We start from the raw sequence: 27,763 nt of genomic DNA on the forward strand, positions 1-27,763 counted from the left end.
GACAGGCAGGCTGTTACTCTGCAGCCACTGCAGGTGGCTAAATGTGCAGAGGTTAGCCCAGCAACAACAGTGCAAAATCAGATGGCAGGAGTAAGGCAGTGCTGTGCTCCAGGGTAAAGCAGATCATCTGGAACTGTCTTCTTTTCTCTACCCATGTTTTCTCTTGCATATGTTCCTAGATTATTTTTTTCTACAAATATCCTAGTGTCTTATTCTAAAGGGGGCAGGCATACATGGCGTAGTATGACATACCTATAGTAGGACTGTAAGAACTAAGTTATTTTCTTTGCCCCCAATGTAGTTTGAGAAGAAAATATGCAGCACACATCACTTCACGATGATATCCTTTACAAAGTATTTCAGGTGAAAAATAATACTTTGGATTCTTTTCCCAAATTAGCTGTCCCCAGCCTCCAGCTCCAACTCTGTAGGGCATCAGCCTATTGTGAAGCAGGAGGGGACCTAATTTGCACTCTCATTTGCAATGGCAGGGGTAGTTAATGAGAGCCAGAGGGTGGGTGAGGGTGTCCTAGTGATGATTTATACAATTGAAACTCTCCCCAGCATCAGAAATCTTCTATGCAGCAGTGGCTGCTGGCCTTCTTGCTTAATAGTTATTAAGATACATGTTTAGACTTCTACAAGTGTCCAAGTAACCCTCCCTTCTCTATTATAAAGGTTAAACTCAGCATGCAAATTACATGATACCACTGAGTAGATTTGGTCATTTGAAACCTTAGAGTCAAATCATCCCATACAATGCAAACAAACATTAGAAAGTTGATTTTGTAAAATTTTTTTATAATTTTTTAAATAAATTTAAATTAAATTTATAAATTATAAATTCAAAAAATTAAAAAAATTCTATAAAAATTTTTTATTAATTTTCTATCTGCTGCCTAATTAATACTGTCAGGACAATTGTGGCCTCCCTTGGGCACTCTCTCTTGTCTTTTCACTCAGAGGACGTTGAGCGGTTGGGAGATCATTGTTTTCTAGGTAGCCTCACATTTATTTCTTTGGCTGATATTGTAAGTATAGATGGTGGCAATTTTCTCTGCACTTGTTTTTGGGTTTCTAAAGTTTGATATTACATCTAGACACCGACATCTAGCTTCAAAGCCAGGCATACCTCAATGTTTTACTTTATAAGCTAGGAATAGTTGTATTTTTTTCTCTCACTACTCTATCTGGTCACTATGATGTGTAAGCTGAATGTCTGCAAAGTACAGAGATCCTTGGGAGACTACGATCAATACTTGGAATAAGAAACAAATACAAATCTCCCTAAATTTTTTCAATGGCAGTTTAAATACATATATGACATAAACTTAAGCTCAGCCCCCTGTAAAATCTAACACATCCTCTTGACAGTCTTAAAAACGTTAGAAATAATGTACTTTTGTTTTTAAGTTCAACTGTTGTGTTACCTATGGTGGTGTTTTCATCTGATCTTCAGAACATCTAGTAGAAAGAATTTAGTATTCCATAAAGGAATCAATTCTTCAAAATTTCTGGCCATATTTCTCAGGTTCAGATAATCGTATTAACATTTAATGATTATGTAAACTAAACTCACTTATTCCTTTTTTGAAATTTGTTCATACCTTGTTTCTTTCTAACTCTACATATATTTGATTTTTTTTAACTTTTATGATTTTTTTCCTTCTGTGTTATTAAAGGAACAGACTTCATTACTCATTATACAGACAAACATACTTTTTTTACCTTTTGTGCTGAAAATTATGACACTTCTGCAATGTTGATTTTTAAAAAATAAATGTTAAAAATGACGTGTCTGTGTACAAAGTAAAATGATCACGCATTTCCCATCACTTTGTATTCCTGAGCCCTTTCTCTTCTTTTATTGGTATGCAATCGTTTTATTCTTGACAAACAAATGAATGAAGATTTGGAAACTGATTTATCTTAGCAAACACACATTATACCTGTTGAGTCACATCCGTGTCAGAAAAAAATGCAGAGATGTCCTCCAGATTTGAACTTTGTTTTGAAAAGCTAAAAATTAGTTCATGTACCAGGGCTTCCATGTAGTGGAAGTTGGGAAGAAGAAAGTTCAGTTCTTGTTATTGCCTCTATTTTTGTCATTTGAACTTGACCTTTGGAAATGATCACTGACAACCCAGCATCGCAGCAATGGCAGTAGCAATGGGAGTGACTTCTGGATCAGCTCCCCAACTCTTCTGATTTTTTTTTTTTTTTTTGACAGGGAGTCTCACTCAGCCCCAGGGTAGAGGGCAGTGGTGTCATAGCTCACTGCTACCTCCAACTTCTGGGTGTAAGTGATCCCTCCTGCCTCAGCCTGGGACAATAAGCATGTGTCATCATGCCCTGCTAATTTTTCTATTTTTAGTAGAGATGGCGGCGGGGGGGGAATCTCACTCTTGCTCAGGCTGGTCTTGAACTCCCCTGCCTTGACCTCCCAGAGTGCTAGGGTCACAAGCATGAACCACTGTCCCTGGCGAACTCTCCTGCTCTTAATTGTGGGACTTTGTGGGGTGGGAGGAGGTAGGAAAAGGGAGGAACTAGGATGGAATTTCATGGGTCTACCACCTGGTGCTTTAGGAGGAGTGGCTATAAAGAGGAGAAAAAAATGGTTTCACTTTGGGCAAGAAAGGAACTCTAGTCAATTGGACAAAAATAAACTCTGCTCTCCAAAATGCAACTTCATTTGGTAACCCAGTCTGGGAAGAGGGTCATATCGATTACAAAATTAAGTACAAAAAAATCAGGATCCTTAGGACTAGTTTGTGAGGCTTGCTTTCTCTTAATATATTTTTAAGCCTTTGTCACTGATACATTTGTGCTGTTGAATAATTGTTAAAACAGCCATGTGTAACCACTAAAAGGTAGCCTCACTTCAGCATGGAGTGATTGATCCCTATGTACTGGTTGCAGAATGTCTTGGGATATTGATGAATAAGAAAAACAATGTCATTGTAGTTATTAAGATTGAATCCCTAATTTTAGAGGCTTATTTTATACTAGAATTTAAAATGAAATTTGGTTCAAGTTGCCTATACTCTTTCTTCAGCTTCAATACATGATTCCAAATGTAACTACAGTCAAGTTTAGCAAGATTCTTTGCTCTCTACACGGATTGGGATTTGGTGAAAACAGGCATTTGGGTATAGATATGCTGGAGTGATAACCTACTAGAGAATGACTTTCTCCCCATCCCTAAAACAGGTGTACGAAGTCTGATTTTGGGTATAAGTAAGAATGTAGTGCCTGGGCATCACTTGATGCCTCTATTTTCAGAGACAGGCACAAACAGAAGTTTGTGTAAAGCAGTCCTAGAATCAACCCTCTACTTGCATACCCACTGTCTTTACTTTTGTTGATCTAAACTTTTCAACTTTCCACACACAGAATTCATTTTAAAACTTTTCCATAAATAAATTCTTTTTAAAATAAGAAAAAAATGCCTGTCCTGCCTCCAGGGTAGTCTATTTTCTGTGTGATGTCACCATTATTCCTCTAATAGCCAGGTAAGTCAGGATACACATGATCACTAGGCTTGCTTCTTTCAGATCTTTATTTTATCTTCTCCTAAAAGTGCCTATTCATAGTAAAGGTCAGTGTTAATTCCAGACATGGAGTCTTTTTCCTTTTGCCTTAATTTGGTGCCCTTTCTTTTCCATATCATTCAGGATCTAGTTTATGGCTTGGCACATGATAGGGATTTCTTGGGGACTATTTGTTGATGATGATGGTACTTCATTATTGGGTCTGTATTTTTTTGTTACTGAATTTAAAAACTATATTACACTCCAGAAGATATTCAGAAGATAGTTTTAGACTTATGTTTTCCAATCTCTTATTTAATGATCAATATTGTACTGGGTTTATGGAGGGGAGAAGAAAAATGGTAAAATAAAAAGGTATATATTTTAGTTCACTTGACTTTACTTCTTAGTGATAGAGAAGAATTGTCATTCAATACAAAGTTAAAAGAAGCTTTGAATGTTATAGTGGATCCCCAATGAACTGCCTTCATGATGAAACTTTCCTAGAAAATTAATGGAAATTTATTAAGAGCTGGTGAGGAAACCTATATATTAAAGTTTTTCTGGGAAGAATTAGTGATTTATCCTGGGGACATGAATAATCACTAAAGAAAGCTTAAATGGAGACACAATATATTAAAATCAGAACCCTAGACTGAATAAATTCCTGGGATTAACTTACCATGATTACCAAACAACTGGTTAAAGGTATACTGCAGAATATATTTTAATTTAAGCACAGCATTTCCTAAAGCCTATTTTTGTAAGAGACATGGAATATGTGGATTGGATTATGGTAGATTCATAACTCATTAAAATCTTTCCCTAAAAAATGCAGATTAAAGGAGTGACATCAATTTGAGGGACATAGAAAAGAACAAAATAAGCAAATTTACTGATAATAACCAATTAAACTAGGCAAGCCACAGAATATCAACAATAACAATGGTCTCACACTGATATTTTAACTTAACTAAATTTTTATGCATGGGGATTTCCTGGGAATTGTAGAATTTTAGCAGTATCCCTGCCTTTAACCCACTAGATCCATTTGTGACAACCAAAAATGTCTCTAGCTTCCTGTAGTCCCAGCCACTTGGGAGGCTGAAGGAGGAGCATCACTTGAGCCCAGGAAGTTGAGGCCAGCCTGGGCAACATAAAGAGACACTGTCTCTAAAACAAAAAAATGTCTCCAGTAGTCATAAAATGTCCCCTAGGAGGCAGCATCACCTTTAATTGAGAACCACTTAATTAGAGCCCAGTCGGAGAGCAGGAATGATAGGAGGTGGGGGGTGATGAAGTAGAGAGAGGATAAACTATGTAGGATCGTAATAATCCCTGGATTTTACTCCAAGAAATTCTGGAAATCAGTTCAGAGTTTTAATTGGAGTCAGGGAGTGATATGATCTGATTTATGATCTTGAAAGGACACTGTGGTGGCCAGATGGGGAATAAAGGTGTGGAAGGTGGAAGCGGGGCTACTAGTTGGTGAACAATACAGCACAGAGATTACAGGATTGAAACAGTGTTTAACAACAGGGTGGTGAGAACTTGCTGGATTCATGAAGTGTAATGGAAGGATCCCTGGCAGTACTTTTTGAGCCCACACTTGAAGGAATAACATTTTTAACCAAATTCTACTCAGAAATGTGATCTGCAGATCAGCAGCACTGTCATCATCAACTGAGAAGCGCAATCCCGGGTCCCGCCCAGGATTTTTAGTAAGATCCTCCAGGTAATTGCTATACTTGTAAAAGTTTGGGAAACAAGCATAAGATGAATTTCTCATCTTGTAAGAAAATACGTGCTTTGAGAGGAAAAGTGATCTGTCCAAAGTCACACAGATAAGCAGGAACAGAGTCTAAACTAGAAGCCAATTCTCCCATCGCCTGGTCCTGTGCCCTTTCCCACATCCTACCTGGTAGGATCTTGCATGTGCCTCCTCTTAGAGTCTTTCATTAGAGCACCAAGAATCACAAGTCTATGCCTTAATTCTCAGAGGATGAGGAGAAGTCACCCTTCGAAAAATAAAAGATTGAAATTCCTCCAGGGAGGATGAACGAAAGACCCGTGGTATCAATTTAAAGCAAAAAACATTTAAAAACCAATTATCAAGCTGTGTTGCTGCTGCTCACAGGGCTGGCATCCTTTCCCAGCTCAGAGCGTTAACATTGAAAATACAAAACAAATGCCTTGAGAAATGATGCCAGGATCGGGGTGCGGGCAGCAGTGGTGCGGCTTTGGATCTGCCCTGCTCAGAGGGCCGCTCAGCTGCACGTTCAATGACAGGCATCTTCCAGATCACAAGCAGCAGGATTTGCAACTTGAACAATGTGTCTTTCCCCTCCATGCAGAGAGAGATTTTGGAAAGCGGAACATCAGTCTGTTTCTTTTGTCTTCATCATTTTCCTCTCTGGCTACCCCAAACTGGCTGCTTTCTCATCCCCCAGGGATGAGGACCATTTGTCACATTCTCGTCTCCTGAAAACCTAAAGCACAAAATAGCTACTGTCCTTTCTGGCAGCTCCTACAGAGCTAATATGCCGTGCCTATGGTCACATGTGGACCCCATCAAATCACAAATTACAGAGCCTGGTCTGGAGGATGAGCTCCAGGGGAAAGCGGAATAAGCAAAGTGATTAAAATCCTTAAACGGCCTGTCAAGGACAAGGTATCCATCTCCAGCTCTAAACCTTAGAGGTGTGAGGGTAACCCTGTCTCCAGAGAAGCCTGGGAGTGATCTGGTGAGTCCCTTCTGCCAAGAGGTTTTTCTCATTATCTGGAGTTAGAGGGTTTATGAAGAGTAGACACAGTGACCGCTGTATGAGCACTGTGTGCTGGGCGGGGAGGCTGCCACAGGCTCCTGTGGGAAGGAAGAGAAAGCCGAATGTCTTCCTAGGGCTGGGAGTGAAACTGCTCTTCTCTGTGGGGGACTGGCCCCCGAAGCACACAGCTTCTGTCACAAGACAGCTGTCAGCTGCCATTAGCAGGTTCCTGATGGGAACACGTGGAGTTCCCCAGTGCTTCTCCCAGCAACCCACGCTGGGCAGTGAAGCAGGTGTGTGTGTGTCATGTGTGCATGTGTGAGCACACATGTGCACATATATGCTGGGAAGAGGCAACAAAATATAAAGGAGGGAATTAAACAAAGAAGTCTGAACTCAGATGTTTACCCAATATAGAGGAAAGAGAGCTGCATACGAGCCAGATTTTCCCTTTTGGCATTTATTAGGGACCTTGGGCAAGTCTTTTTATGCCTCGGATCTTCATTTGCCTTCTCCACCAACTGAGAACAGAAAAATTCTGTAATTCATATCATCCTTTGAAAGAAAGTGCCCATGTGTACATTGTGGGGGTTATCTCTCGTCATCAACGCAATAACCTGATAAGGAAGAAGCTATTGGGAACTATTCTTACTTATGTATTTATTTTGAAGATGAGGACTCTGAGAGGTTAAGGAAATTTCTCCACAACCCCTGCCAGGAGGAGAAGGGAGCAGGATTCCAGCACAGGCTGTGATGGAGTCATCACATCAGCACTGTGCCTCCTCACATGTGGATGGCTGCCTTGTCTCACGTCTGTGGGGCCCACAGGAGCCGCCTGCAGGAAAGCACATTGCACACTTAGTACTGCATGGTGTCAGTGACTGTTACTTAAAGAATTCAGTGTTTACTTATTTATTCTTTGAGTACTGGCTATGGACCTGGTTCTATATTACAAAGTATAGTTAAGGTATAACATATGGAGAAGGGGAGTGAGGAAAGAAGATACTGGCTCTTCCCTCCACTAACTTCTATTTTATGGAGCCTTGTCAAGCAAAATATTGTATCTGCATGGCGTGTTCATGCAGGGGACACCCCATGGGCTCACCAGATGAGACTAAAACATAACCGCTTACCTAACCCTTCTTCTAGCAGAGGCATTTTAAGAGCTGTGCTTAATGGTAACCATGAGACCTTTTACATCTCATTCTATTTCTCATTTCCCTCTCCATGAAATTTCAAGGCAAATACCTGAAATTAGTAAATTTTAATTCTGAAACAGTCATGTAGTTCTCCCAAAGTTGTAATTTAACTGACATAATCTAGGCGCTATATCACAGTAAATGAAAGTTTATCTAGTGTTCATCACCTGGAAATATTACTAGTAGTGATGTGTGCTTCAATGGTACAATGATAATTGATGTTCCCAATGACTGCCCCAAGGCACTGCAAGTTCCTAAAGCGCTTTGTGGATCATAAAAAAAAATAGAAAGAAAATCTTCCTTTGGCATACTTTTTTGCATTATATTTGATCTTAACACAGTTCTTTGAATATTAGTCATCAGTAAGAAAATGTGTGCTAATAGCACTGATCGGAGCCCTCAATTCCACATTATTTTCAATTATGTTAAAACAAGTACTTCTGTAAAGGCCTGTGTTCAGTGTCCCTTTTCATTCCTCCAAGAGTTCAAGTCAGTTTTATGTAACTGAGCAACCGGCAATGAAGAACTCCTTAGGGTCACTTTTTATATTAGTTTTTGTATTCCTGCTGTAACAAATTGCCATAAACATAGTGTATTAAACTGGTATTAAAATAATACCAGTTTATTATTGGATGGCTGTGGAGATAAGAAGCCCAAAATGGGTCTCACTGGGCTGAGATCAGTGTGTCAGCAGAGTGGAGCTCTTTCTGGTGGCTTTAGGAGAGAATCCTGTGACTTTTCTAGCTTCTCAAGCTGCCTGCAGTCCTTGGCTTGCAGCCCCCTCTCCATCCTCACACCAGTAGGGTAGAATCTTCAAATCTGCAAATCTTCTGCTCTGACTACAAATCATGCTTTCCTCTTCACATCTACTTCCTTGTTCTGACCTTTCTGTTTCCCTCCAAGAATCCTGTCACTACATTGGGCCTATCCAAATAATTTAACATAATCTTCATTTCAAGATTTTAACTAAATCATACATGCAAAGTCTCTTTTGTCATGTACGGTGACATATTTATAGGTCTTAGAGATTGGAATATAGACATCTTATTCTGTCTGTCGCACTCCCCTTAACAACAACCTTTTCCTCACAGTGTTATTCTTTCTCCTTCTTTTTACTCTTCAATTTTTTTTCAAACAATATTCCCTTTTACAGGTTATAGGTAGGATGATCCTGAAATGAAAATTACACAACTCCAGGAGGCCAAGGGAAGCAAGTTCATATAGAAGCCCAACTGATATTTGTCAAATTCTTGCCTTGCCCTAGCCAAAGCCGGCAGGGAAGAGGTGCCCTGGCAACGGTCTACCACCCTGTGTCTGGCCCACTGTCACTATGCCTCAATCATGGCAGTGCTTAGACTTCTGTTTCTTAGAGCTTTAAGTGAAAGATGAGAAGAACTTGAACTGAGAGTTTAAAAGAAGAGAAAAGGATAGAGAATATTTTCTGGTGCCAGACAGGAGATCAGGAAGGAGAAATGTGGAGGCACAAAGCAAGGCTGAGATGACATTCTGACAGGCCATCTGAATGTGTTTGCTTGGCTGTCTTCCCTGCAGTACCATACACCCCTACATCCCTCTGTGCTGTACATTTCCAAAGTATCCCTTGGAAAAAAATTCCAGTGTATTCAGAGAGTTAGAGAAAGTAATGACTGAGGTTATGAGAGAGACAATAGACATCCTATCCATAATGTACAGTCATGTGGACAAAATGTCCAGACAGGAAGAAAGTACAAACAGATTAAGTCAAACTGGGCTTCTGTTTCTCAGCTGTAGACAAATGTCCTTTCTGCTCACCTTTGCCTTCAGCTCATTTTGGCTGCTTGCCTCTGAATTATGTTGGATATTTCTCTTTTACTACATATTTGGGTGTTTCATAAGCCTTGCCATTTGCAAAGCCATTAAGGTTTAAATAGGATAACTGACACATCTTTTATAAGCAATGTTTGAAGGACTAAGATTCATCCTTTCATTGTGTTCAGGACTGGTTAAGACTAAAAAAAAAAAGAAATATTCGCCTATAATTAAGGGGAGAAGGAAAGATGCAAATGTGTTATTGTTAACTGTGGTGGTTTTTTTTTTATTTATTTTTGCTTTTTGTTTTTTGGTTCTTCTTACAGGCATGGTAAGTGAGCATTGTTGCCTTGCACATAGACCATGTTTTTTCTTTCAGAAATTTTAACAGACCAACAATACAGCAATTATCTTTACTGCGGGCTTACCAAGTCAGGTACTATAGGAAGTGCTTCATAAACATTATCTCTTTAATCTGTACAACAGTAATGAGAAATTCCTATTACGACTCCATTTGTAGATCATTATATGGCTAAAGGAAGTCCCTTCACCATGGTCACATAGTCAGCAAATCTCATCTACAACTCAAATGTAGGTTAGCCCACTTCCCAATTTGATCCTCTTAGCTACAATGAATATTTCCTCTCTATTTAAAAAGAGCTGACTTTTAAGTATACACAGTGAATTATGTAGTATTTAAAATCACAAATTATCTGATAAATGACAGCAAGATCTAATTCCATTTGATTCGAATATGACAATAGTTGAAGCTCCCCAACTTTGTCTTTCAAAAGTCATTTGTGCTTGTTCCATTCAGATCTCATTATTCTTTTATTTTTTATTTTTTTTCAGCAAAGCAGATTGTAGTAGGTTGAAGAGAGTGCCCCAAAGATATGTCTAAGTTTTTACCCTCAGTACCGTAGATGTGACCTGACTCAGAAATGGGATCTTGGAAGAGGTAATACATTTACAAATGTAGAGGTGAGATAATTCTAGATTTAGGGTGGACTTTTCATCCACTGACTGTTATCCTAGTAAAAGAAGGGAAAGGGAGATTTGAGACACACGGGTACAGAGTCACATGGTAAAGGCAGAGGAGGAGACTGGAAACAGGCTGCCACAAGTTAAGGGAAGCCAGGAGCCACAGAAGTTGGAAGAGGCAAAGAAAGATTTTTCCTTAGTGCCTTTATATGTGCCATGACAACACCTTAATTTTGGATTTCTGGCCTCCAAAACAGTGTGAAAATACATTTACTTTGTTTAGCCATGATTTTTGTGACAATTTGTTGTGATAGCCCTAGATATCAAATATACAGACAAATTTTGATAGTATAAATACCAAGATGCTTTGACAAACATCATGGAGGAATATTACATGATCATGAACTACAAATAAGTCTCAGGGGTGCAGTTTGTACATTAGTTTCCTACTGATATAAACTGAGAAATCCTAAAATATTATGTTTCTTATTAAAAATTTTAAAAGTCCAGTTGGGATTCAGGGTTTCAATGTAGTGTTCAGTGTGTTCCTGAGTGGTTTGTTTTCCACTGCAGGAATAGAAAACGGAAACTCAGAGTCCATGGGCTTTGAAAAATGAGGCCAAGGCTAATAAATATTCTACTGTAATTGAATATTCATCCTCATAACAATACAAACAAAACATTTTCACTAAAATTAGTTGTTATTTTAAAAATATTAAGTTCATGGAAATTATCTAAGGAAATGTGTATGTATGTGTGTATATGTATATATATATATACACACAAAAAATATATTTCTTTATAGCACTTTTTGTACATTTGATCAATTTTTAATGAAAGGCCAGCAGGGAGACAAATGCATATGAAGTCTCTACAAGCAGCTGGTAGGTTTTGCTCTTTTCCTGATCAATCAGATGAATGCCCCATTGGCAATGGTCTGTGGTCCTGATTCATGATTCATAGGTGATGGCCATAGAGTTCTGGGCTTGGGTTCTGAAAATTCACGAAATTGCTCATGAGTGGCTGAATTGTAGCTTCTACTAAAATTAGAAGTTATCAATGCAGCGTACCTTGGACATGCCTGGAATGGAGTAGACAGGAACTCCATCACTGACAACAGTAGTTACAACGAGTGTGTTTGTTTCCAGTGTGGGTTATGGTGGTGGTAGTGATAAATACTACTACTATTGGTACTTATGGTGCTAGAGACCACGGTGAGAAAAGACCTGAATCATCATTTTAGTTTGTTCAAATCTTAGATAATTCTCTCATATAAGAAAGAAGCCCCAAAGAAAGGAAACTGGCTCCTTATCTCAGTGTGTCTGTGGATATTGTGAATCTGTTTGAATCCAGAAAGGAACCACCTCAGGCAGCTGAGATAAAAAATGGATTTCCTGGATTTGGTAAAATAGCTCTTAGCCTCTCTCCATATGAGGACTCTACTTAGGATCAGGTCACATGTGAGATGTAGCACTCCCAGCCCTATCCTCCTCCCCAGCCACCCATCACCCACCCTTCCACAGCACGATATAAGAAGATTTTGGGCTACCCTTGCTGCCAGACATTTCCTTGGCAGCACTGCAATTTTGACAAGAAAAAGAACTAAGCGAAGATTCACATACATTCTCAAAGGCTTAGCAGCATTGCACACTAGCCTCAGCAGAGCCCCTGATCCACTCTGACACGCAGCAGCTGAGTCAGCCTGCTGTGGAAAGCTTAGAGTGCTTAAACGTTCCTAGGGGAATTATCTCTTCTAGCAACAATCAGTAACAGAACTGCCAAGGGTAGAAAGTTATAGCCACTCACACATGCGTAAAACATTTTTTTTTTTTTTTTCCAGCTTGGCCTGGTGTATTACAGGAAAATCCAATGCAGTGTGCTTTGGGTCTTCTACCCATTCTTTGGTGTTACGGGGAAGACACACCCAGGGTTGGCTCTACTGACAGGACATTCAGATTTTGCAAAGGGAGCTAGCTAGCAATAGGGTGGCAATGCTGTTCCCATTTAATTCTTAGACTATGGATGTGTGTTCTGAGTTGAAGAGAGCATCTAACTCCAGGGTATAGCCAGTCCAAAAGAAAAGTGACAACAGGGCAATTGTAATTCTGCAACCCCAGGCTCAAAGAAAGCCAGATGGGCCAGAGATCCTGATGGTCACCATCAAGAAAGATAATATGCTATACACTGATTTGTGTCCTCACCAATTCACATGCTGAACCCCTAACCACCAATGTGATAGTATTTGGAGAAACCTTTGGGAGACGATTAGGTTTAGATGAGGTCATGAGGCCAGCATGATAGGATTAGTGCCCTTTTGAGAGGGTACTCCACAGAGTTTGCCCACTGTGCACAACACAAAAGAAAGTCATGGAAAGACTCAGGGACGTGACAGCCACCTACATATCAGGAGCAGCGCCGTCACTAGAACCTGACCATGCTGGCATCCTGATTATGGAGAACTGTGAGAAAGAGAATCTCTGTTATTTAAGCCTCCCAGTACATGGTATTTTATTACAGAAGCCTCAGCTAACTGATACTCTACAGTGAAATTTACTAAATTAGTGGGCTTATATAATTATTTTTAAATAAGTGGACTCACAGAAAGCATTACATATGCAGCAAGCACAGTTACCACAATTACTAGAAAATAAAAGATGTCTATCTCTGCTCTCTTCATGAAACAGTAGGAATTCATCTGTCTTCTCCCAGATGACTCCAAAAGTAAGCTTCTCCAAATTTAAGAATTTAGACAAAGAATTGCCCAAAGAATTGCTTACTGCCTACTTTTGTGTCCATATCACAGGAGTGACCCCAAGTAATGGTCATCTAAGTCCTCAGTACTATGCATTATCATTGAAATGATTTTTGTTCTACAATGAAAGTTTGCAAAATGCAATTTGTTGCAATTCAAAGCATTATTCCCATGGCTGTTCTTGGGGGGGGAGGGATGGGGATATTGTGAGAGTTTTTAAGAGTATAAAATGTCTCCTGAACTGCCCTGTGAAGACTAACTTGCTAAGACTGTTTTCCCAGCAGCATTTCAAATCCCTCATTCCCTGAACTGGATCTGTCTTTCATAGCCAAAACAGGATAAAGCCTCAGTGATCAGGCCCAGAAAAAAAAAGTTTCTAAAAAAGACTGATGTCATTCAAAAACTGACATTTTAGTTTTTATTACTGGAATACCTTACAGAATTAGATCTTATTTGCATTGATATTTGCCAACTGAATTATTAAAGTTTATTTTTTTCTTTTTCTCTTCCCTTCATCAGATTTTAACACTTCAGTCAACTGCAGATAGTCACTTAGTAATCATGTGACTTTACAGCCCCTCCTAGGCTTCTGAATTGTTGATCAATTTGAGAAAAATACCTGATTTGATTTATGAAATGAAGGTAAGTGAAACATAAGGGCAAGATATGTTTTTGTAAAAGAGTTTGTTTCTCATGTAAAGTTTTATAAGTGACATGGGATAATTTCATTGGCATGTCTTGTGGGCAGGGTGACCCCATGTGAGTTACCTATTGAGGTTTTTCTGTTTTATTAGAATGAATTGTAGCTTCAGTGTATCAGGAGACTTACAAATGAATATGCCAAGAGAATGATGAAGATTTCAGAAGCGTGCGCACATTTTAAGTGATATGTTAGCCTCAAACATCATTAGAATGTAGATAGAAAAAGACAAAGTGGGAATTTCTGTGCAGTTGTTACTTCTAAACCTTTTCATCTAAAAGTGATAGAAATTCTAACCAAAGAAATGTGATAGTGCGTTTATATATCAGATAGATTTATACACACACACTAGGTCACTGAAACTTTTTCTATTGATTTATATTGCAGTGCTTCTACTGCGGTGCACAGGAGCCCTGTTCTCCTGCTTGGTAGAAACAGCACACCGCTCTGACTATCCCAGAAATAAGTTTTTTTTTTTTTTTTAAGGCAGGTGTTCTCTAAGTTAACTGTACATCACGATAACCTGCAGGGCTTCTTAAACTACAAATTGTTAGGCCCCCACATCTACAATTCCGGATTCATCTAAGTCTCATGTGGGTTCCAACAAGTTGCATTTCCAAGAAGTTCTTAGGTGATGTTGATGCTATTGTTTGGGGGCTGCGCTCTAAACACAGTTGTTTCAGACTATCTAGAGACCCTAGTTTTACTCGTTATTTGGTCCAATGGAGTGTTTCATAGTCTGGGAGTTAGTTCTGTCTACCATCTAACCAAAATGACCACTGCAATTTAAGTCTGTATTTTGCTTTGTGAAATCTAAGACAGTAATGACAAACAGCACTTGAATAATACTTCGTTGTTAATAAATTGCTTTCATATATATTATCTCACTTGAGATAACACAGGAATCCTGATAAGTGAGCGGTCATTCTATTACTCATATTCTACAGACAAAAAGTGGAGAATTTAGAGAACTTAGCCAAACCTCCATTAAAGTAAATTATGGAGAGCAGGTACTCAAACCTTGGCTTTCTGATGGCAAATTCTGCTGTCCTGCTACCAAACTGCTCTTCCTCTAAATCCTTTGCATTGGTGGAGAGCTTTACACTTTTCAAACTACTCTCATATTCATTATCTCATTTGATCCCTCAAAGCAACAGCGTGAGACAGGGCAGGGCACAGCTTATTGTCTACTTTTGTAGATAAATCTGTTTTAAAAGATGATGAGATAAGTGGCTGCTGTCATTTAGGCTGCATCTTCTTCATACGGCAGCCTAAATTTTTCCTGTAATATTTGGCAGCAGCATCTGACGCAGCAGGAGGAGAGTGTTAGGTGCTTTTCTTCCAGTGATAAATACTCAATGGCACAGAATTGTACCTCACCCAGCCTACAACTTTGTTTTTCTCTTTTCATAATAGACACGAATTTGAGAACGAGTGGAGGTAAGGGTGAAGTTTAGGAATAGTGAGCTAGTAAGTAGAAAAGTGGGGCAAGATCTCTAATAATTTTTAGACTTTAATACTATGAAAACCAGCCTTCTCCTCTTACCTGTAGCCCACATTTTTCAAAGTTTAAATGCACATCCAAACCACCTGGAGGAAATACAGATTCTGATAGGACTGGTCTGAGGTGGGGGCTGCTAGTCTGCATTTTTGTAGAGCTTTTATTGACATGATAACAATTCAGATGTTCAGGATCCACCCTTGATAGGCAAAGAACAGCCCTAATTCTTAAAACCATGAATCAAGGCACTTATTCAAGGTGGTCAGAAGCAGAGGGGTCAGAGGATAAGTTTCAAGAAATGTTTAGGGTGGGAAATAAAAATTGTCCAAGCCAGAAGCATATGTTATTAGACACATTATCTTGATTTTTCTCCTTAATGAGCACTGATTAGGCTGGGCATGGTGGCTCATGCCTATAATCCTAGCACTCTGGGAGGTTGAGGCTGGTGGATTGCCCTGAGCTCAGATGTTTGAGACAAGCCCGAGCCAGCGTGAGACCCCATCTCTAAAAAAAAAAAAAAAAAGCTAGGCATTGTGGTGGGCACCTGTAGTCCCAGCTACTTGGGAGGCTAAGCAAGAGAATCACTTCAGCCCAAGAGTTAGAGGTTGCTGTGAGCTATGATGTCATCGCACTCTACCAAGGGCCACAAAGTGAGACTCTGTCTCAATAAAAAAAAAATTTATAAAAATAAATAAATACTGATTCATTTACCTTTCCTTACTATTACTGTCACAATGTAGTTCAGCCAGTACTTCCTTTTACTTGTGATTTCTCAGTTTTCCAGTTGGAGTTTTTGCTACTATTTCTAAATATAAAATGGTCAAGTTAATTTTCCTGCTTAATCATCCCATTTCCCATTGCTTTTGGAACAAAGTTCAAACTACTTACCATTGCATTAGAGGCCCCCGGAGATTTAGAGCCTTAGTTTGGCAAAGATTAAAATCAGATCTACCCTGGCATCTCATGAAGGATACCAGGATAGATCTTGGCTGATTCCACAGCCAAGATCCCAAAGTCCACTGTGGGTAGTCCATAAGAGCTACACAACCAAACTAAAAATTTTCCTGTACAGATAAAATACATTCACACAACATGAGTCCTAAGTAAATGGTTTGACTCCCAAGTAAACCATTTATCTTGATGAATTTCATTGAGCAAACAACTCATTTTGACAATTTCATGATCGCATTAATATTTTTAATACACTTATTCAAGAAAACATACTTTACTTTTTTTTCTTAATTGTGGAGAGCCCTTCTGTTGTAGCTGAATGGCTCACTCTTGAACATTGCAGGTCATGTTTGTGTGTGAGTGTGTTTGATAATATAATCATCTCCTGAAACACCAGTCTTGGAAAAAAAAATTACAAAGGTTATAATTTATCATTATTCATTCTATATAGTTACAGTTAATAAAATATTTGCTATTATACAACTAGATTCTTAGAAAACTATGCTGCAAAAAAAGATGGATAACCAAATGAACCATGTTAGAAATTCCTTCTTTAACAAGACACTGTTGTTGACATTCTTTTTGTAAAACAGACCCCTTTAATAGGTATACTGAAACATAATGTGAAGCATATAGTGGGGAAAAGAATCCGTATTCAACAAATGGTGCTGGGAGAACTGGATAACCACATGTAAAAGACTGAAACTTGGGCGGCGCCTGTGGCTCAGTGAGTAGGGCGCCGGCCCCATATGCCGAGGGTGGCGGGTTCAAACCCAGCCCCGGCCAAACTGCAACAACAACAAAAAAAAAAAAAAAAAAAAAAAGACTGAAACTCAACCTGCACCTTTCTCCACTTACAAAAACTGACTTAATATGGAGAAAAAAATTATGTATAAGACATGAAACAATAAAAATCTTAGAAGAAAGTGTGGGGAAAAACTCTTGATGTTAAACTGGGGAAAGATTTTATGACGAAGACCTCAGTGGTAATTGCAACAACAACAAAAATAAACCAATGGGACTTAATTAAGCTGAAAAGCTTCTGCACAGTTAAGGACACAGCAAGTAAAGCGAAAAAGACAACCTTCAGAATGGGAAAAGATACTTGCAGATATTTATCAGACAAAGGGTTGATAACTAGAATCTACAGAGAGCTCAAGTTAATCAACAAAAAGGAGCAAACAATCTCATCCACTACTGAGCAAGAATTATGAACTAAACCTCCTCTAATGCAGACAGATTAATGGATAATAAACATTTGAAAAAATGTTCACCATACCTGATCATCAGAGAAATGCAAATCAAAACCACCCTGAGATATCACCTAACCCAATGAGAATAGCCCACATCATAGAGTCTCAAAGCTACAAATGCTGGCATAGATGTGAAGAGAAGTGAACATTTTTACACTGTTGATGGGACTGCAAACTAATACAGTCTTTTTGGAAAGAAGTATGGAGAATCTTTATAAAATTCAAATTTGACCTCTGATCTCCCACTACTAGGCATCTACCTGGAAGAAAAAAAATCATTTTATCATAAGGACATTTGCACTAGATTGTTTAATGCAGCTCAATTTAAGTTATCCAAATGCCCACCAACCCAGGAATGGATTAACAAACTGTGGTATCTATTTATATCATGAAATACAGCCATTCAGCCATTAAAAAGATGGAGATTTTACATCTTTTGTATTAATCTGGATGGACTTGGAACACATTCTTCTTAGTAAAGTATCACAAGAATAAAGAAGCAAGTATCTAATATACTTAATTCTAATATGAAGACAGTAGACCATCTAATACACACCACCTAAGAAAAAACTCAAAATCAATTCAAGGTGGGGTGCAGGAGAACAAGGGAGTGGAGAGGGGGAAGAGAGAGGGAGATGGGTATGCGTTCACTTAATGGGCACAGTGTTAGGGTTTATGGTACATCTCTTGGGGGGGAACACAGTTATAAGAGGGACCTTACCTAACAAATGCAAACATTGTTACCTAATTCTTTGTACTCTCAATTAAACTGAAATTATTAAAGAGAATCATAATATAAAGATAGAAAGTATTAAGACTAGCCTCAATGATAGCATTTTAAAATTCTTTTGGTGGTTGTACTGAAATGCAGGCTAGATATGGATAAAGATGACATTGAGGTTGTTCTCAATCAAATTGTCAGTCTCAGCCAAAATAATCACTATAGGCAGTTAACATATAAAGGACCATAATAATTGTAATAAATAAAATGATATCAATGATAGCTAATACTACACTAAGAACTTTGCCTACATATTCTTTAAATTCATACAGCATTTGATATAGATCCTATTTTTAAACCTATTTTAAACACATTTTAAACAATTTGGAATAGAGGCAAAAATATATTTGAAGTGGTGAGATGCTGAGAGATATGAATTTGTATTTCTGCTCTGCTGGGCCACGTGCAAAGTTTTCTGATTAGCTATTGCTTCTCCCCTACCCCAACCTCCACAGTTGCTTGGAGCACTGAAGTTCCAGCCAGTCCTCTAAAAGAACATTGAAGCTGGTTTATTTATTTCTAGGAAGAGTGCTTTGGGCATCTGATGACATGTCTAGGTAGGAGTGGGGTTTAGGGCCTTTTCCAATACTGGCCAGAATGGCTAGCACATCAGGTTATGGAGATACCCTTCATGGTTAAAGTTCCAGTTATTATAAATATCTCTAGGATTTTTACGGTTTTCGTTAGGGAGGCCAGTAACCATGTGGTTAAATTTTCTAAATTATCCATTTGTTATAATGATAAGGTTACTGAAAAATAGTTTGTACTTGATTTGGCTATTATAGAATAATCTTTATTGGAAAAGGATATGTTTCTGATCTAAATTTAAGATATTTAAACACACAAATAGCTGTCCATATACTTGCTATGCTGGGAAATATTGTATATACCAATGGGGTATGTGTGTGTGATATATGTAAATATATATATATATAGTATTATATGCTAGAGTATATACAGTGGTATAGATATTGGTATGTTTAAAATCTATATACAAGTAAGTACAAGTAAATCACTGAAAAGAAAATGGAACAGCCAAAATTTTCTTGATCTATTTTTGTGCTTTTTATAGAGAGCAAACCAGAATATTAAAAAGTTAAAAAAAGTCATGTGTGTTAAAAAAAGATATTTAAATATTAAAAGAAACTAGCGTAACCAAACACTAACATCATGATTTCATATAAAGACACTTACCTGGATTCTTGAATGTATTATCATTTTGGGCCTTATGCTGTTTTCTATTTCCTGGGTTACTTCTTCCCCTCCACCCCTCATATTTTCTTGACTAGGTCTATTAATTCTTGAAGTTTCAATATTTTATGCCCTTAGGGGAACTCTACTGGCCTTGCAGAATTTGCTATATTGTCCCTACTTTATGCTCAGATTGAATGCTATAATTGTCCCTCATAATGAAGAATCTAATTAAAGGTTATTCATTCAATTACAGATGGTCCTGACTTAGTATGGTTTGACTTATAATTTTTCAACTTTATGAGGGTTTGAAAGCCATATGCATTCAGTATGCTCTTTGGCTTAAGAGGTGGCTACATCTAGATAAATATCCCAAGTCAAGGAGCATCCATGTGATTCAATGTCATACTTTCTTATTGAACTAGAATCTTTATTTGTGTAGGAACCATGTTGGTCTTACTCTTCCTCATACCCTTTTATACAGTGAGTACTCTATAATTCTTGCCAGATGAGTAAAGTTCAAGATGGAAATCAATATTAATCTGATTATCATTCTGCATTGACAGATGACATAATTAAAAACAAATACTGTATATAAGACAGCAAAAAGAAAATAAAATAGAATTTTTATTTTTGTCTTCTTTGTAAATAGAAAATGGGAATATTTTAAAATATAAGAAATATATAAAATCAATGAATAGAATAAGTCGAGCCATTATTCTCCTTTGATTTATTACTCTGTGGTCAACAGCCTTTATCTATAGAGTGCATAGGTTTGACTCTTCCACATCCATATGCTACAAAGTTTGACTCAGAAGCTTTTAGAAGGTCCATCCGAGAAAACCCCCGAGAAATAATTTCCTGAAACTTAACATGTAAACATATGTTTACGTGTGAAGTCTTTTTAATTCTAATATTGCTAGACTCAAAGGACCAGATGATCATTACTTGCAATATATATTTCTGGAACTCAACTTTAAAAAGTGAGTTCAGTTTAACACTACAAATCTTGCCCAAATCTATGGGGTCATATTGAGTGAATTATACAATCAGAAGTGAGGCAGATGAGAGTATAGCATTAGTGGTGTTCAAGAGTACCGTCAGTCAAGGGTTCAGACTTGAATAAAAGGGGGAATCTCAGACCAAGTGACTAACACCAAATACCCAGTGGGAAAATGGGATTTCCGACTCTTTGGGGTCCTATCAGCTCCTCTTATCAAAATACAAAATATTTCCTAAGTGGGATTTCTATACTCTGTGTTTATGCCAAATCTGGCTTCTGGCTGGACAAGAAAATTACACAGTACCTCCTGAGTTGTTCTCTGCTGAAGGGGCTAAATCTTCAGTGTGCCTTTTGAGTTTTTCAGAGATAGGAAGCTACAGAGTTTATGGAAACCTTTGTAGAAATGAAATGCATAGAAACTCTTTCTGTGACCCTGAGCAATCCTGACACCACATGACGCACATTTGAGAAAGGGACTTCCTTATGAATGCAAGAAAATAGATTTAGAAACAAAGTTAAATGAAGATGGGAGCAGCATTGCTCACAGAAGGAAGATCAAACACTCCATAGAAAATACATGTTACGGTGCAATTGCCCTCTGGGAGTCACAGGATTATGAAAGTCTAACTTAATTAAGGGAGAAAATAGGTCATATTTAATACCCACATATGTGACACACCATCCTGACTATATAAAATATCCGAAGAAGAGAGGAAAATGAAGAAATCAGAAATACAAGAAAAGGACCCATGGAATGCAACAATAGCTTCTACTTCATCTAAGTCAGGTAAGTGTTTTGATTTTGTATTTATGAAAAATTCACCAGTCTTCTAATTTCCCTCTTTAAAAACACTTGCAGCATATATGAAAGGGAAACTCTGAGTGTTAAGAGAAAGAGAAACAAAATGGCATCACCAATTTTTTTTTTTAATTAAGAAGTAATAAGTATTCTCTTTATACAACTATACCATGCATCTCTCTTTCCTCCTCTCGTGTTATCCAATGAAAGGTAATCCGGTATTTGTGAGCCCTGCATGGAATTTCCCCCTTTCAGGGCTCAGTGTCCCCGTGGGGTCGAGCTAATTACAGGTACATTTCCTCTGCAAGGCACTCGAGCTCTGTATTGTTGAAAGGACAATTAATAATTGAACAAAGCTAGCCAGAATTCTTTTTTGCTCACATGGCCGGGTTGCAGGCAGCTTTGCTGTCACACAGGGAGCAATTTCTTCTTTGGATGTCTCCAAGAAAGGCTTCACATTATATGCTGAAAAAAGTCACCTACTGTTTCCAAATTCGAAAGAAATTTTATAGAACCCCACAAAAATAAACCCCCCAAAATCCTAGCATCCTTATTTATTTATTTATTTATTTATTTATTTATTATTAATATTAAATCATAGCTGTGTACATTAAAGCGATCATGGGGCACCATACATTGGTTTTATAAACAGTTTGACACATTTTCATTAGACTGGTTAACATAGCCTTCCTGATATTTTCTTAGTTTTTGTGTTAAGACAATTATATTCTACATTTACTAAGTTTCACATGTACCCTTATAAGATGCACCACAGGTGTAATCCCACCTATCACCCTCCCTCTCCCCATCCTCCCCCCTCCCTCCCCTTCCTCTCCCCTTTCCCCCTATTCTTAGGTTATAACTGGGTTATAGCTTTCATATGAAAGCCAAAAATTAGTTTCATAGTAGGGCTGAGTACATTGGATACTTTTTCTTCCATTCTTGAGATACTTTACTGAGAAGAATATGTTCCAGCTCTATCCATGTAAACATGAAAGAGGTAAAGTCTCCATCTTTCTTTAAGGCTGCAAAATATTCCATGGTGTACATATACCACAGTTTATTAATCCATTTGTGGATCAATGGGCACTTGGGCTTTTTCCATGACTTAGCAATTGTGAATTGGCCTAGCATCCTTTTAAAATATTAAAGGCAAGTTCTCTCTCCTATCACCAGGAATATGCTGGTGATTAGGTGGTTATTTATGCCAGATGTGAAAGAGATAAAAGAACAGGCTTGGGACTGTAAGGAAGAATTATAGTTGGTAAATGTATCGGGTAGCTAGTTTTCAAGCATTAGAATAGAATTTAACTATAGAAGAGTTAGATTTTCCCTTGAGAAGTTGAAGGAGACAGGGAGAGAATCTCTCTCGGAGTTCTCAAACTATGGCCCACAGGCCACATGCGGCGGTGTGATTGTATTTGTTTCCATTTCGTTTTTTTACTTGAAAATAAGGTATGTGCAGTGTGCATAGGAATTTGTTCATAGTTTTTGTTTTGTTTTTAAACTATAGTCTGGCCCTCCAACGGTCTGAGGGACAGTGAACTGGCCCCCTGTTTAAAAAGTTTGAGGACCCCTGCAGGGTCATGAATGAATGCAGTAAATCCTTGGGCTGTGTGCCAAGCCATGGGAAAGTGTTTGTAAACTTTTTTGTAAAGGATCAAATAGAATATGTTTTAGGCTCTGTGGGCCGAGGGATATTTGTTGCAACTCCTCATCTCTGTTGTTTTAGAACAAAAGTAGCCATAGACAATATGCAAATGAATGAGCAAGACTGTGTTTCAATAAAACTGTATGTACACTGAAATTTGAATTTTACATATTTTTTGCATGTCAAAGAATAGAATTCCTCTTTTGATTTTTTCCCACCAGTTTAAAAACTGTTGCCAGCTTGTGGGCAGTACATAAGTGGGGCAGACTGCATTTGGCCCATATGCTCTACTTTGCTTACCCTTCCTGCTGACTGTTGAGAATCCCTGTGAGTACACCTATTTTTCTAGTTGATTTTGAAGTCTCCAGGGTTCTTTAGTGTGTGTAAATACTGTCTTTACTCTGGAATACATAGTACCCTCTGGTCTTTCATTGACTTGAAACATTATAGGAAATCATGTTATTAAGGGGTCAAAGCAAATGTTCATTAAAGAAGTGAAGTTTATTAGAGTTACTCATGAAGACCTACCTAGTTAACTGATAAGCTGAGAAAAGGCCTGAAACTCTGGTAATATATCTGAATTTTTCTGAATTCAACAGATAAAAAAAGAATCTGTTTGGGGTTTTAAGTCAGTTTTGGACCAAAAGAAATAATGTCTTCGTATTTAACATAGTTCGTTACTTGATTGTAATTTGAATATAATCTATCTTCCCTCCTTTCTCTTTTCCTTTTTTCCTTCTTATATTTACCATTTGTTCCACAAAAAAAGATTGCAAAGAATATTTTTATATAGACATTTAAATTAATTAGAAAAGATGAGACAAAATGAAAATAATGGAAGAAAACACGATAATAGCAGGAATGTGAATTCAGTGTCATAAACTCTTACAAAGTTTGCTTAAAATCAACTTTAACATGTAATTTACACATAATAATTTACAATCCTTTACAGATGGTACATAAATTTGGCTGTAATTTTGCTATCCATAAATATAGTGAACACATGATCATTTTATAAAAATTCACTGGGTCTATTCTTAAATAAAATATCGCTTAGGAAAAAGATGGTAGAGATATTGAAAACAAAGAGGAATTTCTTCAAAGGGTTCTTTCAAAGGAAAACTCTGTAAAAAATTTATAATTTCTCTATGACATAAATGAAAAAAATGATTTTAGAAAGTATCTTTTACAACATCCTTAAACATGGACCTGTAGCCTCTATACCAAATTGCCATTAAGTAAAGGCAATCCTACTTGAGGGAGAGGAGGGGAGTGTGGAATTGGGGGCCAATATAATACCACCCAAGTAGAATGTATCTGAAAGTCTAGTGTCTTCCTTGGAAATGGTGTATGGTATCCTCTGGTTAATACTTCAGACCATCCTCCATTATGTACTTATTTCCACATGAGTTCTAAAGTGAGTCTGTGAGGAAACCACTTTGATATTGACTTCCTAAATCAATATACTGTTTGTACATACATGTGTATTATCAGTGAATAATGAGTCACTTGTGTTAATAAGGATGGGTTTTGAGAAACGTTTTAACGAAATAGAGTCCTCTAATAAGAATACTTGCCTAAATATAAAACCACTACATAGGTTGGTCCAAAATTTGCCCAACAAATTAATTTGGGGTATAATAGCAAGTTAAGGCCCTAGAGATTTTTAAAGGCACTATAACCACACACACTATCCCAAACTTTTAGAAGCATACCAAGAAAGTTCATATTGTATGTCTAGTGTTACACAATATTTTTTATGGTGTCCATTCCAAAATAAATATGTTGTAACTTAAATTTCTAGGTCTCGATATGAGAAAACTTTAACAGACTATCAGATATAAATCAGTTAAAATTCAGGGGCTCTTTATCAAAATAAACTATGTTATAAGAATAATTGAGCAATAGCTCCTCTTTCTGGAATAATTAAGTAGCAGGCTTTACTCCTTTACTCTTCAAAGACTGTATACTGGCAAAGACACTGTCTTGCATTAAGAAAATATAATTGGTAGAGCAGGAGAGTTAATCTTAAATAAATTTGGTAAAATATTTAAAGTTTAAAAAACAGTTAAGCCAGGGAACCTAGTTATGGTGATAGTGGTTAGAAGGGGCAGGAAGGATGCAGAAGACATTTCTGGGATGTGATTTTCTGATTCTTACTGAGTTTGTATCAATAGCTGGAATCCACAATGAGCTCAGCCAAGGTATGACACCCAGCATGGAGCCAGATGCCAGAGACAGGACTTTAGAGAAGACAAACAATTTTATATTATTCCTGACAAATTTCTTCAAAAAGTGCCACATATTAGGAAACTATAGTTAAAAGCAAATCAAAACAAACAAATATAAAAACAACTGTGCAAATTTAATTCATACAAAGTATTGCTCCAAGACATCCAAGAACCAAACTAGCATACATTTTACATATAATATCAAATAATCCAGTGCTTCTTGGTTTGTTGCTTTGGGGGCTGTTCTATTGAAAATGAAATCATATATATATATATATATATACACATACACATCAGTACTATGGTTGTAAAATTTATAGAGATGAACACATTAACAAAGACCATGACAACCCCAAATAAGATGTATGTTGCCATTGCCTTAGTGGTTTAATAATAAGGCGCATGTTTGCTCTCTGATTCAGTGGAATCTCAGAAGCATGAGGACATCTTCAACAGTATGGACAGTATATACCATATTGGAAATTGGAGCATTGCTTACCAGTTGGTGTAAGGTGTCTCCAAGTGATAACAGGTTCAGGACGGCCATTGGCCATGCAGACCAGGGTCACATTGCTGCCCTCATTCACAGTGACATCCGAGGAGATGTTGGAGATCTTTGGTGGGACTGTAAAGATAAAAGTAAATGAAATATGTAACCATGTCCTTAAGGTTGAGCTTATAGCACTGGTCTTTGCAATTGGAAATGGCAAATCAAGCTTTTATGACTTAATTTGAGTTTTTATGTTGAGAAGCAGGGTGCTTTTAAGACTTGTCCTCATCATCTGCTCACCAAATTTATATGGCATTCCTAAAGCATTACTATAAGGTAAAAATATCCTCCATCCCCTAATGGCTATCTGAGTGCTGTAGGAAGTACATAGAGTCACATAAAGAAAACGTCTTGGTTTGTTTTTGATTAGCTTGGAACTTATTTGATACTAGAGAACATGCACATTTATGCAAATTGATATATTTTTCTTCTTATCATTGTCACTAATATTTATTTTCTTACGTATATAAAATGTAGTCCAATCTCTCCTCTAAGTACCAGGAAAAGAAAACAATGCTATACTGTAGTATAATATTGTGCTGAAGTGTTATTAAAATGTAATAATACCTGGCTACTTAAAATATACCCGTATAAGGAAACCATGTCTTAATTATTACAATAGAAAGTTTCTAAATGTCATCTGGGTGTGTGACAGCCTGTATGATATACCTTAGTACCTATGTCACAGAAAAGTAGACACTGCAAAAATACTATTACTTTTAATGCTACCACCCACACAACTACTGACAAAGTAATAACAGCTAACATTAACAAAACATAAGACCTCAGGTAGAGTACTTAACAAGTATCGCAAGTATCATTTCAATAACTTTTTAGGAAGAGTTACATTTATTTCATTGAATTTTGCCAATTAATAAAACACATGAACAATTGGAAATCAAACCATCTTCATTCATGCAATTTAAAGTCTTGATCACAAAAAATCACTTTACAACAAAGATATTTGCACCAGATTTTTCATTGCAGCTCAATTCATAATAGCCAAGTCATGGAAGAAACCCAAGTGCCCATTGGCTCATGAATGGATTAATAAATTGTGGCATATGTATACCATGGAATATTATCATCCTTAAAAAAGTTGGAGACTTTACCTCTTTTATGTTTATATGGATGCAGCTGGAACATATCCTACTTAGTAAATATGAGGATTTATAATCCTCACACTTTCATATGAAGAATAGATCACAACTATGGCCCAAGATGAAGGAGGGAGGAGTGGGGGATGGAAGGGGAAGAGGGGTCAGATCGAGGGAGGGTGAATGGTGGGTCATACCTATGGTGCATAATGCAAGGGTACATGTCGGATCTATTAGTATAGAGTATAAATGTCTTAACACAATAATTAAGTAAACGAGAGGTATATAATAACCAGTGTGATGTAAGCGTTCCTAATTCTATATGAAAATAGTACATTGTACCCCATAAATGCATTAATGTATACATGATCTATGTGTTTATGATTTAATAAAAAAAATAGTCTTGATCGAGATGACTTTACTATTTCAAAAAGCCTTTTCTCAGGAAGTTAGAAGTTAAAAATATCTTTATTCTTCATTTCAGGAACTTCCTGAAAATACACTTATGATACCATTGTACTGATCATCTTATAGTAAACAATATAACAAATAAATGTCTTTTCTTTTTTCTGCAAGACTTACTTTGGAACCCTGGTTTCAAAAGAGTTGATTGAGTTTTTTTAATCCTGAAGTGTTATTTCAATAACTTCTTGTAATAAAAAATGAGATCTTATGGGGGTTTTATTTATGGGTGGGAAACTAAGGCAGACAGGGCTGGGTGAGGGGTAGAAAATGAGTTTGAATCTAGGCAGACTCTCAGGCCTGTGCTCTTAAGTACTACTTGAATGAAACTTCATATTCACAATCCAGGCTACCAGATGGCTGAAAATGACAGAAATTACTTTTTGGTGATGTGAGAAATGAGTCCCCAAGGGCAAGCTGTACTGCTGTCTGCCTGACTTCATTAATGTTTGGGGTGGCAACATTAGATCCCACACCGGAGGCTTAAGTGGGAAGTAAATTACTCACAAATTTCATCACAAAGGTTATGTACTGATTACAAATAGCAGGGTTTATGGTTTGACTGTGATTTTCTTCTT

At 37.4% G+C, this 27,763-nt stretch overlaps 1 protein-coding gene across 2 annotated transcripts in view; it reads right to left on the reverse strand.

Moving 5' to 3' along the window:
* LSAMP (limbic system associated membrane protein) overlaps positions 1-27,763 on the reverse strand; it is a 667,767-nt gene that overhangs the window by 199,141 nt on the left and 440,863 nt on the right. For both annotated transcript variants that reach the window (XM_053565704.1, XM_053565703.1), the window contains exon 3: positions 25,576-25,701. In XM_053565704.1, the coding sequence (XP_053421679.1) occupies positions 25,576-25,701 (126 nt within the window). The remainder of the gene's footprint in view (positions 1-25,575; positions 25,702-27,763) is intronic.

This window comes from Nycticebus coucang, chromosome 16, assembly GCF_027406575.1.
Source record: "Nycticebus coucang isolate mNycCou1 chromosome 16, mNycCou1.pri, whole genome shotgun sequence".
Lineage (NCBI taxonomy): Eukaryota > Metazoa > Chordata > Mammalia > Primates > Lorisidae > Nycticebus > Nycticebus coucang.